At 40.0% G+C, this 14,458-nt stretch overlaps 1 protein-coding gene across 8 annotated transcripts; it reads left to right on the top strand.

Moving 5' to 3' along the window:
• The first annotated feature begins 2,185 nt into the window (after positions 1 to 2,185).
• Positions 2,186 to 14,339, top strand: SQOR (sulfide quinone oxidoreductase). 8 transcript variants are annotated; one of them, XM_085234147.1, is made up of 11 exons: positions 2,669 to 2,725; positions 2,955 to 3,069; positions 6,546 to 6,782; positions 7,106 to 7,276; positions 7,774 to 7,827; positions 9,420 to 9,614; positions 10,537 to 10,746; positions 11,254 to 11,437; positions 12,382 to 12,449; positions 13,358 to 13,536; positions 13,893 to 14,339. In XM_085234147.1, exons 3-11 carry the CDS (start codon positions 6,564 to 6,566, stop codon positions 13,948 to 13,950), a joined length of 1,338 nt encoding a protein of 445 aa, XP_085090273.1. In that variant the 5' UTR covers positions 2,669 to 2,725; positions 2,955 to 3,069; positions 6,546 to 6,563; the 3' UTR covers positions 13,951 to 14,339. The 8 variants fall into 8 exon arrangements, with proteins under 8 accessions (XP_085090271.1, XP_085090268.1, XP_085090270.1 ...); XM_085234146.1 differs by having other exon boundaries at positions 2,670 to 2,725; positions 2,955 to 3,158; XM_085234143.1 differs by lacking the exons at positions 2,669 to 2,725; positions 2,955 to 3,069 and adding exons at positions 3,188 to 4,339; positions 4,434 to 4,618.
• The last annotated feature ends 119 nt before the right edge of the window (positions 14,340 to 14,458 follow it).

Raw genomic sequence — 14,458 nt, forward strand, 5'->3', positions numbered from 1 at the left:
AGAACTGTCAGAGAAGAGCTGTAAGTTGGGACCTAAGGGGGTCACAACAGGAATAACGTGGAGGACTTTATCTGTTTTCCTCCAGACAGCAACTGCTGATAGTGGCAGATCTGGGAGTTTACCACTCTGCCTCCAATCCCTAATCTAAGTGTTGCTCAGGATGTGAGTGCAGATGTTGGCTGTGCCTGCTAACTTACTACTTCCATTTCTCCTTGTTTCCCATCCATCCATTTATATCTGTGATGTCAAGTCATGGGGTTTAAGAAAACAAATCAAACATCCTGCCTAGAAAATGAGAGGAAAAAAACAGCAAATAGGAGAAAATTCTATAGAACTGTTGTAACAAGTTTTGCAACTTAATGAAGCAAATCAATTAAAGCTTGATGTAGAATAATTTTAAAATCTACACATTTGAAGACATTAATCTCTAAAATAGTAACAGTAATTAGTTTGGCACTGTCACTGACAGTGAGAGAAAAGGCTGAGCTACTCTTTCTAACATATTGTAATAAATATATGCCCCAGAACTGCTGTGAAAACAAGACTGTCTGTTCGTATGTCAATCAGGAAAACACTAGACCTGTAAATTAACAATCTGGTGTATTGCCTTGATGAGCAAGACTTGTGGGGTTTGATTTGTTTTATTTTTTTCCTGTCATCTGGGACTCGGAGAGTCCGAGGTAACGAGTAATATCCTGTGCAAATACAGCCTGCAAGAGTAATTATAGAACAGTTAATTGGAACCTGTTGCTGCCCCGCCACCTAAAAGCAGTGTTCCAGTTCTTCAGTAGCTCAACAGAAGTTGCTGATTTTTCCAGTCCTTAAAATAGGGTAGAAATCATGCAGGTACACTATGTATGAGAATGTATTTTTATTTCTGCTTCTACTTTGCTTTGCTTTTACTACTGCTGCTCTTCTGCTAGCCTTACAGATACTCTGATTTAGAGGTATGCTAGAGGAATATCTCCAAAAGAAAACACCAAAGATAATGTGAAAGGATTACTGCTTTTCTTCTACATCACCCAGTGTTAGAGAATTCATTTGAGATTGTACTTGCTGTCAAGTAGGCACTTTCCAATGGAAAATAATACCCACTTGGAGAGCTCACTGTTTAAGTCTAGACAAAAACATATATAAATTGCATTTAGAAAAGTAAAGGGAGGTACAGTTCTCTTTGAAGTTGTAAGCTGATGAGATAAATACATTGCTGTAGGCGGATATTGAAACGTACTTGGCTGGGCAGATCCAGTTCCATGCTGGGAAAGGAGGGCTGACTAGAAGTGGGTTCCCTTGCACACAAAGACAGCAGCTGCTTCAGGCACCTCAGCTGAACTAAAGCAGATGGCTGTTTGTGGAAGGTCAGTACTTTTAGCTTAGATTTCACCAAGTTGTCCCGTGGAGCATCAGTATAACGAACAGATTAAGCAATATCTTTAGGCTGCATGCACCAGGCTTCTCAGCTGCCTGTCGAGCAGAGAGCATTACTTGTCACTCTTAAGGCCCACTGGGGTGCCAGCAGCCCCAGGTGCATAGCCAAGCAGCATGCCTTCGCTCCTTCATCTCTCCTGAACCTGGCCATTATGGGTGCCAGGCAGCCCTCCCTGCAGCCACAGGAAGGCACCTACCTCGTGTTTGGTCTGTGTTACAAGTTGTTCAAGGGGTACATTTGTTTCTTTAATATTGCAAAATTCTGTAAGAACTCTGTGGGGAAAAACATAAGGAAATATTTTAAAACTATTCTAAATTAAAAAAAAAAAAATTCTCAGAGCTGAGCATTAACCTTTTGGAAGAAAGATGCGTGAAAGGCAGTGCTTCAAGTATAGCCAGGCAGCTGCAGTTGGGAAGCAAGGAAGACCCTGCAGATGCCCCATTCCCATCTTGTTTCTCTCTTGCACAAGGACTGTGGAAAAGCTTCATGGTATTTTCCAGTTTAAGTCCTCAGCACCTTTGCCCCATTCTTTACAGCTTTCCACAAGTGCTGTTATCAGCTCAGCAGTTCTATCTATGCAGAAAACTGCCCAGAGGGGAAGGCCCAAGCTCAAGAGGGAAACGATTGACACGATTTGGATCACTGCTTTTTTTTTTTTTTCCTCTCTCTAATTCCTACGATGATTTCACATAAGTAATTTTGTCTTTGCATGCTTCTCTCAGCTCTGATCTTTGCATGACTTTTCTTGGCTCAACAAACATGACTCAGTTGATTAACGACTGTTACTACTTCACCTCTCACCATGCCATAAATCAAAGGCCCTACCCTATAAAGACTTTGGGGAAAACGCAGTGAGGCTGAGCTCGGCATCTTGTAGCAGGCTGAAAGGATCCTTTGCTGGGTGCGTTGAGGTGAGTTGCAACTTCGTTTCACTCTGAGGCTTTGATGGTTGTGTGTGGGTGGTGTGTTTTTTTTTGTGGGTTTTTTTTTTTTTTTTCGATTTTGGTGCAGGAAAAAACAAATTACCACGCGAAGGTTACCAGGCGAAGCTGCTAGATAACGAAATCTATTCGGAGCCGGAGGTATGGGGCAGGCTTGGAGCCAGCAGCAGCGGGCTGGAGCTCACCGCCTGTCCGCCCTCCCGGCCTTCGCCCGCCCGCTGCCGTCCAGCACCTGGCGACGCTCAGCTCCGCCCCGCCGCGCCCCCGGGGGCAGCACCCGGTGCTCGTCGCGTGAGGAGCGGCCGCACGGTCCGGCAGCCCTCTGGGCCCCGCCGGCGGAGCGACGGGCAGGCGGGTGCGAAGCGGGACGGCGAGGGGTCGAGCGGAGCTCGTGGGCCGCGGTGCGAGGGAGCCGGGGGCTCACCCTGCCGGGGGGGCGGCTTCGGAGCGGGGCGGGAGGGGTGCGTGGAGCGGGCCCGTGCCCTGGCGGCGCGTGAGGTGCCATGTTATCGCGGCCGCAGTGCTGGAAGGTAACGTGTTAAACGCCGGCCGCTCGGGGATGGCTGCGCGTTGTTTACTTTCAGCGCTCAGAAGTCTCTAACCCGGCTCCGCTCGGCTCCCGGCGTCAGACGGCTCCTGAGCTGACTTGTCGCTGACGGTGACTGCTCTCCTCGTGGGTTCTGCGGAGCTGGCTGTGAGGTTTGGGCTCCTTCGGTCTGCAGTAGAGAAAGCTCCGCGGAAAGCCTGAAGGGCGCTTACAAGCAGCAGGGGGAGCGACTTCTTACACGGTCTGGTAGTGGTGGGGCAAGAGGGATTGGCTTTAAGCTTAGAGAAGGCAGATTGGGGTTAGATGTGAGGGAGAAGCTCTTCACTCAGAGGGCAGTGAGGCCCGGGCATGGGCTGCCCAGAGCTGTGGGTGCCCCATCCCTGGAGGTGCCCAAGGCCAGGCTGGGTGGCCCTGGGAGCTGAGCTGGGGGCACACAGCCCATGGCAGAGATTGGGGCGGGGGGGCTGTAGGGTCCCCTCTGATCCAAGCTGTTCTGTGAAGAGACTTTAGGAACACATTTGACTCTAGGAACACCATTTCTGTTCTGCTGAGTTTGCTGTTTTATTGAGTGGGGATTGGAGCTGGTTAAAATGCATGAAAACGTTGTGATGCATTGCCTAATAGGCCTATTTTCAGCCAGATTTTTCTTTAAAGCAAAACTTAATAGAAAATTGGCAATGATTTCCTCTATTTTGCTTGTAGAAGTGTGGTTTGCTTGTTTTTTTTTCAATGGCAGCTTAACGAGGATGGTTCTTGTTTTGTGTTCTCAGTCCCTGAAAGGTCTGTAAGCTGCTAATTCTGGAAAAATGTTTCCTATATTTGTTTTTGACAGGAAAGTCACTATTGTTCTGTTGATGTAATCTCACTAATGGCATTCAGGCACTAAATAATACTGAGCTCTCCTTGTCAGTCTAACTGTGGTTTTTCAACACATTAGCATTAGCAGTTATTCCAGAATCGTGCAGTATGCAATCTTTATTACCACTTCAACACATTTTTTCTTTTCTGAATCTGCTTTTTTTACAAATAGTCTTTCAGTAAAAGAGGCGAGAGAGTTATAGGTGGAATCAGAGACTATCTTCAAGCTAAGACTGTTTTAAAAAGGCTTTTAAATGCTACCCCTCCTCACAGTAATGCCATTTTTGGTGAAGTTACTATGAGTCACATTGTGACCCGATTTTTATGTGGTGCTACAGGAGTTGTGCTGCAGTAGCATTACACAGGCTTCCGTCACTGTAACAAACCACGTCCTGAAAACATTCACAATAAATTTACCTCTCACACTGACAGAACTAGCTTTAAAGTAGTTGTCATGGGTGAAGAGGAACCGTCGCTGAATGGAGGAGTGCTCCGAAGCACGTCAGCATGTGATTTCATGCAACATAAGGGATGTTTTGTTGTGTGTAGTTCAAAGGACTCTTGGTAAGAGTGCTATATGTTACGGTGGTCTTCTAAAAGTTTAAGACTTCAGCTCAATTCAGTAGACTAATTAGTGATTTTCTGTTTTTTCTTTCAGTTCTGTTATTCTCTTTCTCTCCAGTTCCCAAATCAGAGAACTGATGTGTAGTTGATGGAGTGCAGCTGTTAGTTTGAGAATTTAATACCAAGGATTTTGCTGTTTGTTTCTGAACATCTGCCTACAAATGATGTTTCAGATTGTTGTTTGTACGTGCTCTAAAACAACTTCAAAGCAAAGAAATGGTACGCTCTAGTCCATTAGATGGCTGTTAGTTAAGGCACATCTTGTGTTTGTTTATAAGCATGCTTAATTCAAAATCTATTCATTCAGAGAGGATAATTATCCCTTACTTAGCATTACAAAAATGAAGTCCTGTTCCCTTGGTCTGGGCATGCTGTGCACTGCCGAACAGCTGGTCACTGTGCCTGTTTCACTTGCTTAATAAAACCCAACCACAAATGCTGGGTTCATGAACTTCCAGGAACAGGCTGTACTTAAAACTGTCACAGACGGAAGTTGCAGAAATTATTCATCATAAAAACTACTCTTTCTTGGAGGGAGTATGAAGCATCTGCACTAGGTAGATTTTACTCCTAGGGCTAGACCAGTTCCTTCCCTGTGGCTGAGTGAGGTTGTTTGCTACAAATGACAGCCTGCTCTGGGTAAACAGCAGGCAGCCTTCTAAAGTGAAACCAACATATCCAGAGTTGGTGTTCTTCTGTAGGAAAGAGGATGAGAAGAACGTGTCTGTATCTTGGTAACTTCCTTTAAAACAAAGTGGGTAAAATAACTTATACCGAGGATACTTCCCACATTTCCTCTTCTCCTTCCTAAGCTGTTTATGCTTTGGGGATAATAACAGCATTTCTGAAGAATTTGGGATACTCGAGTGAAGGATTTTAAGATGGCACGTGAAGGTGCAGAATGAGTTGCTAACTACATGTATGGTTTTGTAGAGAATTCTTGATGTTGACCTTTGGAACTTTTCTTGAAAATATTTGAATTCTCTGATTTAGTTTTCAAATTCCTCTCTGTAAAAGTCATAAACAAAGTCTGCCGTTCTGAAATGAAAAAGCTGGAGTTTCTGCACAATGATTCAAGGAATTAAACAACAGGATGTAGATAAAAATCCTGTCATAAGTTTCTTTTCAAGTTACAACACCTTATTGGCAATGTTGCAATGAGGAAATGAATTAAAATGAGTTTATACCTGTCTTATTGCTGAAAAGCTTCAAAATGGCATTCATCATGTGCAAGTAATGTATTCATAAAGGGGAAGGATCTTGTTCATTGTAGCAGAGGGAGGGAAACATATTTATGGGGATCAACTTTGACTGACTTCAGGTAACACAATTGCACTACCCAGAGCTTCACTTCATGGTTTTAACTCTTGTTTGTCAAGTAAAAAGTATAGTTGTAAGCAATGATAAACAGGGATTTCTAGCCTTTGCTTGCAACTATTTTACTGTTGTAAATTTTGGGTGTACTCAAATAGCCAAAATCTAGGAAGACGTAAAGTGTTGTTTCAATGAACTTTCTTTTCCTGTCAAGTCTAGGGCTCAATACCTCTCCTGCAAAAGTAGACTAGCCCACATGCCCTTGCTCAAAGCGCTGTAAGACTGTCTTGCTTACCATGATGTCTTGTAGCGCAAAGAGCCAAGAGAGGGGGTATGTCTGAGCTGTGCATATGCTGGTATACGTTAATATTAAAATACTAACACAGTTATTCATTTGTCTGACGTTACAGTCAGCAGAATGGCACTTGGTATGTTTGCACAACTAACATTTGCTGTTTCAATGGTCTACAGCACCAGATCCTACAACCTAGCAAGTCTTTTTTTGCGACATTATTCTCTTCAGGGTGGTAATGTTACAGCAAATGTCTAGCTGTAGATCCTATGCTATAGGATCAGACACGCTTTCCTGCTAAGATAAGGTGAAAAATATATTGTCATTTGTTAGAATTCATTTGCTTGTATGAAATTTTAATTTTCTGGCAGAGTCCATGGTTGTTTTTTTTTAATCATCTCCAAATTGCTTACAGTCAGTTTGGAAGTTTAGTGTTTTAGCTGCAACAAAAGTTAGTTCTTGCCTTGAAGACATATCTGGCCATATAGATAAATAAAAACTGCCTTACGGCATTAACTGATACTTTTCCTTAACTTGCAGCTTCCCACTTATTGGAAGATGTCACCAGTTGGAGCAGCATTGTCCTGTTCCTGTCTTCGTCCTTTAGCAGCCATACAGAAGAAGAGCTTCCTTGGTTTGCATACAGCAGCCAGGTGTGCTGCCAAGGATTATTATGAAGTACTTGTGCTGGGTGGAGGCTCTGGTGGAATTGCCATGAGTGCTCGGATGAAGAGGAAAGTGGGGGCAGGAAATGTAGCTGTGGTTGAGCCAAGTAAGGTAAGTCTTCCTTATGCTGAAAGAGAAAGCATTTGATGTATGTGATCAGTTTGCTCTGATTCTCATCACTTTCCAACCTCACTTACTGTGGAGAGGAAGCCAATGAAGTTGAATTTAGTAAGCTTGGCATGAGATTTTTTTCTCCCACCACAGAGATGCATACCTCCCTCCAACTTTTTCAGGGAAAACTCTTAGTTATTTGTATGCTTTCTTTTGTTAAGAATAGAATGTTAATAGGCATTGTCTCCTATTTGGAGTAATATGCCTTCATAATCAAGTGCAATTAAATTGTTCTTAAATGTCTGTTAAAACATTTATTTCAGACTCACTACTATCAGCCTCTGTGGACGCTGGTTGGTGCTGGTGCAAAGCATGTGTCAGCTTCTGCACGTCCAACAGAAAGGGTGATGCCTGAAGGTGTTGAGTGGATTAAATCTCGCGTTACAGCATTCGATCCAGATAAGAACTGTGTCAGGCTGGAGAATGATGTCAAGGTAATAATGTTAGAAGAATGTATTCTGTGTCATGACTTATCTGTCCACTGCAGATCCCCTTGGAACTGCCAATGGAGTAAGGCCTTCCCCAGCATCTGGGAGGCTAAGCAATTTGCTTAGTCTTATAAAAAGTATTTGATTCTAAACTCTATTTCTAGTAAATTTTGCAGATAACTGTGTGAGAATGACTACAGCTTAAGTCATCACCATCATCAGAAGTCTTTTTGCTCTTTGTAGAGAACTGAACACAAAAGATGGAATACCTTGCTCAGAATGTCTAATTTTGTGTGTAGCAAAGCTTGTGTGTAACTTCTCATGCAATAAATACTATAAACAATTATAAAACAATAAATATTACTCAAACTTAATGCCATTTTTACTAATACCTGCCCTTATGGAAACTATTGCTGTCAGATAATTTAAATTTGCTTTGATATAATACTTTGTTGTGTTTAGTCTTTTTATTTTTTGTCTAATTTTTTTCCCTTATTCAACAGATATCTTATAAGTACCTGATAATTGCCCTTGGGATTAGTCTGCATTATGAAAAGGTATTTTTACAGTAATTATGTTTTTACTAGTTTTAATGGCATCACTTGCCCTCATGATTTGCTAGAGTAAATGGCTTTTCAGTACACTTTTTCTACTTCAAGATACTGAACACTAATATGAAGTAAAGAACCAGAAGGCAGCCTAATGACTTAAGTATGTCCCTCCATAGATCTGTATGTAACAAGCCAAATTACCCTTAGGAAGCTCTTTTAAGGTAGCTCTGTGGCAACATCAGCTAATGAGACAGCAAGTTAAATCTGGACATAAATGCAGTCTAATAATGCGAGTGAAATATGCTGATAGTAGAGTGAGACATCTCTAATGTAAAAAGAAACACACAGCAGTTAGTGAAATATGTCCTGTAGAATCAATTTGACCCGCTCTCTACCATCTCTCTTGAAGGATACACTTTAAAAGGAACCAGCTGAGTTATGTCTGTGCTTAAATAGGCCCTGGGACCCTTCCCATATCTGTTAGCTTTCCTGTGTGCTTTCTATAATGGCACTTGAAGGAAGATGTTAGTGCTGTTGTATGGTGCAAGAATGATTGTAGCAGTGCACAGAAGAGGAAAAATACAAAGGCAGATGTTTGTGAAGTTTGACCCTGCTGACTTTAATGTGACCTGCATGTGATGTAGTAACTAATAACATATTTGAGTTTCTTTTCTAATAGCTCCCAAGGCACACACAAAGCAGAAGTTAATTAACGAAAGTTGCGCCAGATGAAATTCAGCTGATTAGCACAGCAGAATAAGGAACGGCACTGTGTTTAGTGGTTTTTCTCAGTCTCCATGTAAATCTCTACAGTACAGCTTAAAAAAAAATAAACTCAGTATTCAGAATTTGGCACTAGAAGCCATGTAATACAGTCAGTCACTATTACTGTGTAGTGAACTTAGTAAATAAAATTCACACTAATCGTTTGGTATGGCATTAAACCCAAAGTGGCCAGTATTAAAAAGGTTGTTTTCTCTTATTTGTCTTCACTAACAGCATAATTCCTGGTGTAGGCTGTAATGTCTCAAACACGTTGCAATGTATGTAATGTGACTCAGTTTCCTCTTAGAAGTTCTGCAAACTGTTACTTCAAAACAGAGACAACTGCCTTTCTTAAAAACAGATGCTCAAGCATAGCAGCAGTAGTGAGAAAAAAATTATTGGAGGCAGAACCAAAGCAGAGTATCTTTAAGAAATACTTCAGATATCTGAAACTGAGCACTGGAAATCTTTCTTCACCTTATGAATTTTTGTAATGCTTTTTTAATGTGAGTTTTTCCTTATGATGATGTGGCAGTGACTTCTTGTTCTTACTCTGAATTTCACGCTTTGCTCTATACTGAACTCTTATGGTATGGATGTTGCAGAACTGTCATTTCAGTAAATATTCATCTATTAAGTTATCTACTAAGCTCTAATGGAAATACCAATTTGATTAGTAAACATATATTCAAAAATACCAACTAACATATGGGCTTTTTTTAACTGTGGGCTTCTTAAATTGTCTTGAGAAATTTCAAGTCTCCGTTTAATACTTGATGATGAAGACAAAATTCCTGTTGTCTATATGTTAAACCTTAATTTTGTTTTCTTAGATCAAAGGCTTGCCTGAGGGTTTTCATCACCCTAAAATAGGTTCCAATTATTCAGTTCATACTGTAGAGAAAACGTGGAAAGCTTTGCAAGATTTCAAGGAAGGAAATGCTATCTTCACTTTTCCAAACACTCCGGTGAAATGTGCTGGGGCTCCCCAGAAAATCATGTATTTATCTGAGGCCTACTGGAGGAAAGTAAGTATTCTGTTCACTCTTACAATGGTTGTTCCCACAATTGTAAGGAAGGTGTGTTCTAAGGGGTTTGTTGTATTTCTTTTACGACAAATAAAAACTCCAGGAGATAAATATGGCTCAGAATTATTGAATGAAAATGACTGACTTGCTTTTTCTGTTATTAATATGTACTAAATGAAGATAACTGAATTATGCATAAATATCTTAGAAATTTCTGGAGTAACTTGCAGAATTCAGAATTTGTAAGGGATGAACTGCTTAACCTGCTTGGAGATAACTAGCAATACAAATGTTCTCAGCCTAATTTACAATTTCAGGTGAAACACTAAAATCACACTGGCTGAGTGTTCCTTCTTATTGCTTTAAGTAGTTAAATGCAGATTGTCTTTCTGCTCATCTGAGAAGTGATTATCCTCACTCCTTCTGGCACTCAGTCTCAGTAACAGGAGAGGTTTTTGCTGGGCTGGGAAAGTGAATTTAGTGGAAACAGAAAACAGCTTCAAGTGAAAGTGTCAGACTTCATGCATGCTTTAAATTTCATGAGCTGTCTACTGAGTGAATATCTGAATAATGCATAGAACTGATGGTTTCACAGTGCTGTGTAGTGCTAAGCTATTATATTTAGCCTTTATACAGTATTGTTCAGAATATTGCAGCCACCTCTTGTCACTAGCAATCTGTGTGAAGCATCTTCAGTATCTCACTCTGAACGGGTGAGGCATCAAAAATATCAAAGTACAAGGATGTATCTTGTCTAACATTCTGTGAAATAGCTGTTTCTCAAGAGTTCTAATGTTAATGCTGCATTAAGCACCAAAATGCGCTAATAGTTCTGTCAACTATACTGACTATATGTCAGTATGGCATAATTCTCTTGTTTCTGCTAGCTTATCAGACTTAGTAATTTGATCTTTCCATGCAGACAGGAAAACGACCCAAAGCAAACATAATGTTCAACACTTCACTTGGTGTCATTTTTGGTGTTAAGAAATATGCTGATGCATTGCTTAAAATAATAGAGGAGAGGAATATTGCTGTTAATTATAAGTGCAACCTTGTTGAAGTTCGAGCAGACAAGCAGGAAGCTGTGTTTGAAAACCTGGACAAACCTGGAGAGACTGAAGTTCATGAGGTTAGGAGATTTCAGATCTTTAGTTTGATCCTTTCTCTTTGTATATGCACTAATGTAACTGCATTATAATAACATAATATCTGTTGCTCCATTATAAACTGCTATTTCATCCTTTTAGTACCATCCTCAAATTCCAACAATTCAAAAGCTTGAAACTAAGGTAGTGAGAAGGGGTGGGGAAAGTGGAGTAGAGGTAACAAACCATGCCTGGAGCTCTGTGTACCTTGTTAATGTAACTTGGGAATGTCTCAGGCATATATAGAGGAAAGCAAATTGCTATTATGGCAGCTTACATGGTTTATATATGGCTGCTAATGAGGTTCCTGTTAATAAAGAACTTGGAGCAGATGCACCTCAAATTTAAGAGCAAATTTTCACTCTATATGCTTGTTTTAAAACAAAAACAAAATTAAAAAAAAAAATTAATACTGTTCTTATATCCTAACATTAATATAGTATGATCTGTTCTTGCTAATTAGCCATTTAGTACTTTTTCTTTCTGTCTAGTATGAAATGCTTCATGTCACACCCCCAATGGGGCCACCTGATGTACTTATCAACAGCCCTGTCTCTGATGAAATCGGCTGGGTAGATGTAAATAAGGAAACTCTACAACATAAAAAGTATCCTAATATTTTTGGTATTGGGGATTGCACCAACCTTCCAACATCAAGAACTGCTGCGGCTGTAGGTAAAGGTGTTTGTGTGTTTGTTTATGTAATGGAAAGTGTAGCAGTGACAGTAAGCTGTTAAACAAGACATTGTTTAGTTTGTTACTCCTGAGGTCTTAACTCCATATTTTTTTTCCATCTTTCAGAAAGACTTCAGTTCCTTGGACTAACTAACTAGCTAGTGATTATTCTGATGCCATCAATTCTCCATTTCCTTATTCCAAATACTTCACAGTTGGGCTAGTTCTATTTTATGTGTTCTCGGAATGGTGTAAAATGAAGTTGTTACTGAATTCTGGAAGAACGCAAGGGTAGCAAGTCTTTCTGCTCTATCTTAGAAGCTCACACATGTGTCAGCTGATAAGTTACTGCTGAAGACTCGTGTGTTCTGTACTTGTAGCCACAGGGTCCAATGTAAAAATACTCCAGGTATATGATATCATAACTAAAAATAAAAAGATAGATCTGAGAGTGGGAAAAAAAAAAAAAAAAAGGCTATTACAGTATATTATTAGTCTAACAAAAAGAATGATATAGGTAACTATTGGTGCATTAGTCTAGAACTTCCCTGGCAGCATTAAAAATGAAAGAGAGCTAGGAAAACTTCAGTGCTGGAGTCTTAAGTGTTTGGGAAGACCAAACAAGTGTAATTCAGCATAGGAGAATAGACATGCAGTTCAAGTTCTGTCAAACCTTTGCATGTTGGAAGCAATGAGGCCAAAGCATTATTTCAAATATGATTTTCTCCCCCCAGACCCTCCTCAGTCTTGGACTGTAAAGTTCCCAAGCTGATTTGACACAAGTTAAGTTACAGCTGAATTATCCAACGTACACTGTTACTATTGTTTGCTCCAGTAATGACAGTAATTGTTGTCTAAAGCAAAGTCTTACTATATTTATATATAGATATATTAAAAAAAATATAAAGATTTATATATTTTTTTTCCTGTTTCCTCTTATGCAGCTGCCCAATCTGGAGTGCTTGATAAAACTATTTCCCTGGTAATGAAGAACCAGTCGCCAACTAAAAAGGTACCTACAGAACTTGTTTTAGTGGCAATGTTATACACAGGAAGTTCTGCCAAGACAAGCAGTTAAACTACATGAACTGAAGATAGACAGGGCTTTGTGTCAGCAATGGAGGTGTTAAATAGCTTCTTACTGTATGTCATAATTTTAATAAGTAATTGTAGTACTACTATAGTAGTAATTGGCACAATTATACACAATTTCTTCAGAAACTTCTATTTAAATCTTAATGAGTTAAAAGAAGTTGGAAGGTTGATTAGGTTGGGTTCCTCAAGGTGGGTTTTTAGTGTAGGCTACTATAACCCCTACTCCAAGAAAACCCTCACAAACTTTACACATTTATGCTGTGTGCAACTTGTCTTCCCTGTACAGAAAGCAATCTTCTAAGGAGTTAAATTTAAGTTTTTGTACTGCAGAAGCTCTTAAGCCTGTGACTTTCTTCAAACTTCTCTTTGAGACCTAGCTCTCATTTTATGCGTGGCTTCTTAGTTAATATTCCTGGAGTACTTACCTGAGTTTCAGTCCATGCTGCTGTGATCCCCTGCAAATTCTTACAATTATATTTGAGATGGTTTATATTCTGTCTGTTAAAAGACAGCACTAGCTCTCATACTCTCCTATTGTTACCTGTTCTGTTAGCCAGCAGTTAATGACACAAAGCCCTTTAGGCAGTGGTTTAGGTTGATTCTAAGCACTCTTATAATGCCAATCTATGATCTGCAGCTGAAAGAAAATGGCTTGGTTATGATCACTGACCCAAACTGCAGTGTTTTAAACTTAATATTATTAACACTATAAATGCAGAAACCCAGAAACTTATTTTGAAATAAGAATGTTAATCATATAGTTTGCAATACTTCAGCATTTAGCCTTTAATCAGATTAATGAGAAGGGTGTATTCTTTGTTGCAGTATGATGGATATACTTCCTGCCCACTGGTAACAAGCTATAACAAGGTGATTCTAGCAGAATTTGACTACAATGCTCAGCCTCTGGAGACCTTTCCCATTGACCAAAGTAAACAGAGGACAACAATGTACTATATGAAAGCTGATATGATGCCCTTTCTCTATTGGAATGCGTTACTCAAGTAAGTATTTTAAGTCAGGGCAGGCATAGCTGCTGTGATTTTTTTCAAGGCAAAGCCAGGTATCTGTTCTGGCCTATAATTCTTCGTAAGAACAGAAGTTGTTGAACTTATCCTGCAAATTCCAGCAACTGAAGTGTATGCTTAGTCATCACTAAGTCCTCAACTTGTTGAGCATTCTGGGTACTTTGCTACTAATAGGATTTTGTGCTAAGAATATTTAACTTCATACCTCTAGCACTCCATCTTAATAAATAAAAGAATCATACGAAAATAAATTAAAAAAAATCTTTCCTCACACTGTGATAATGTGTGCAGATAAATGGCTTTGACTTGATGAAGCAACTCTTCCTTTCCAGGGGATACTGGGGAGGACCAGCTCCTATCAGAAAGCTGATGCATCTAGGCTTGAAGTAAATGTTGGTTCTCAGCTCAAGTTCTTGAAGAAATAAGACTGGCCTTGTGCTGGATGAGTACGTATACTCCCTTTTGGACACCTCCTCAATAGACAGACTTTTTAAATCATGCTTTTGTCCCAAACTTTCCCTTTCTACCTCCTAAGGATTAAGTCTTACTACTTTCTTCTATGTGATCCGAGACCTTAAATTAATTCTGTACGTAGGTAGCAGTTTCAACTCAAGTGTGAGCTTCCTTCAGCTGCAATCCACTAATGAACTTCCTACTACAGTAATCAGTGCCCTTAAATCAGTTTTGTATGTAAGGGATTTTCTGTGACTACAGCCCAAATTCCTTGCTTCCAAGATCTAAACATGCACTTAATAAAATAAGTAAATGCTAGTAAAACATTCTGACCAGCTCTTGTTCTCTGATTTCATCTTAATTTCTGTAGATATAGAAATCAAAGCAGGTCAGTAAAGGGAAATAGCTGGCAGCTTTCCCATTGCTATTAACGTCAGCCAAAGCC

This window comes from Meleagris gallopavo, chromosome 12, assembly GCF_905368555.1.
Source record: "Meleagris gallopavo chromosome 12, MGAL_WU_HG_1.1, whole genome shotgun sequence".
In the NCBI taxonomy this organism is placed as follows: Eukaryota; Metazoa; Chordata; class Aves; order Galliformes; family Phasianidae; genus Meleagris; species Meleagris gallopavo.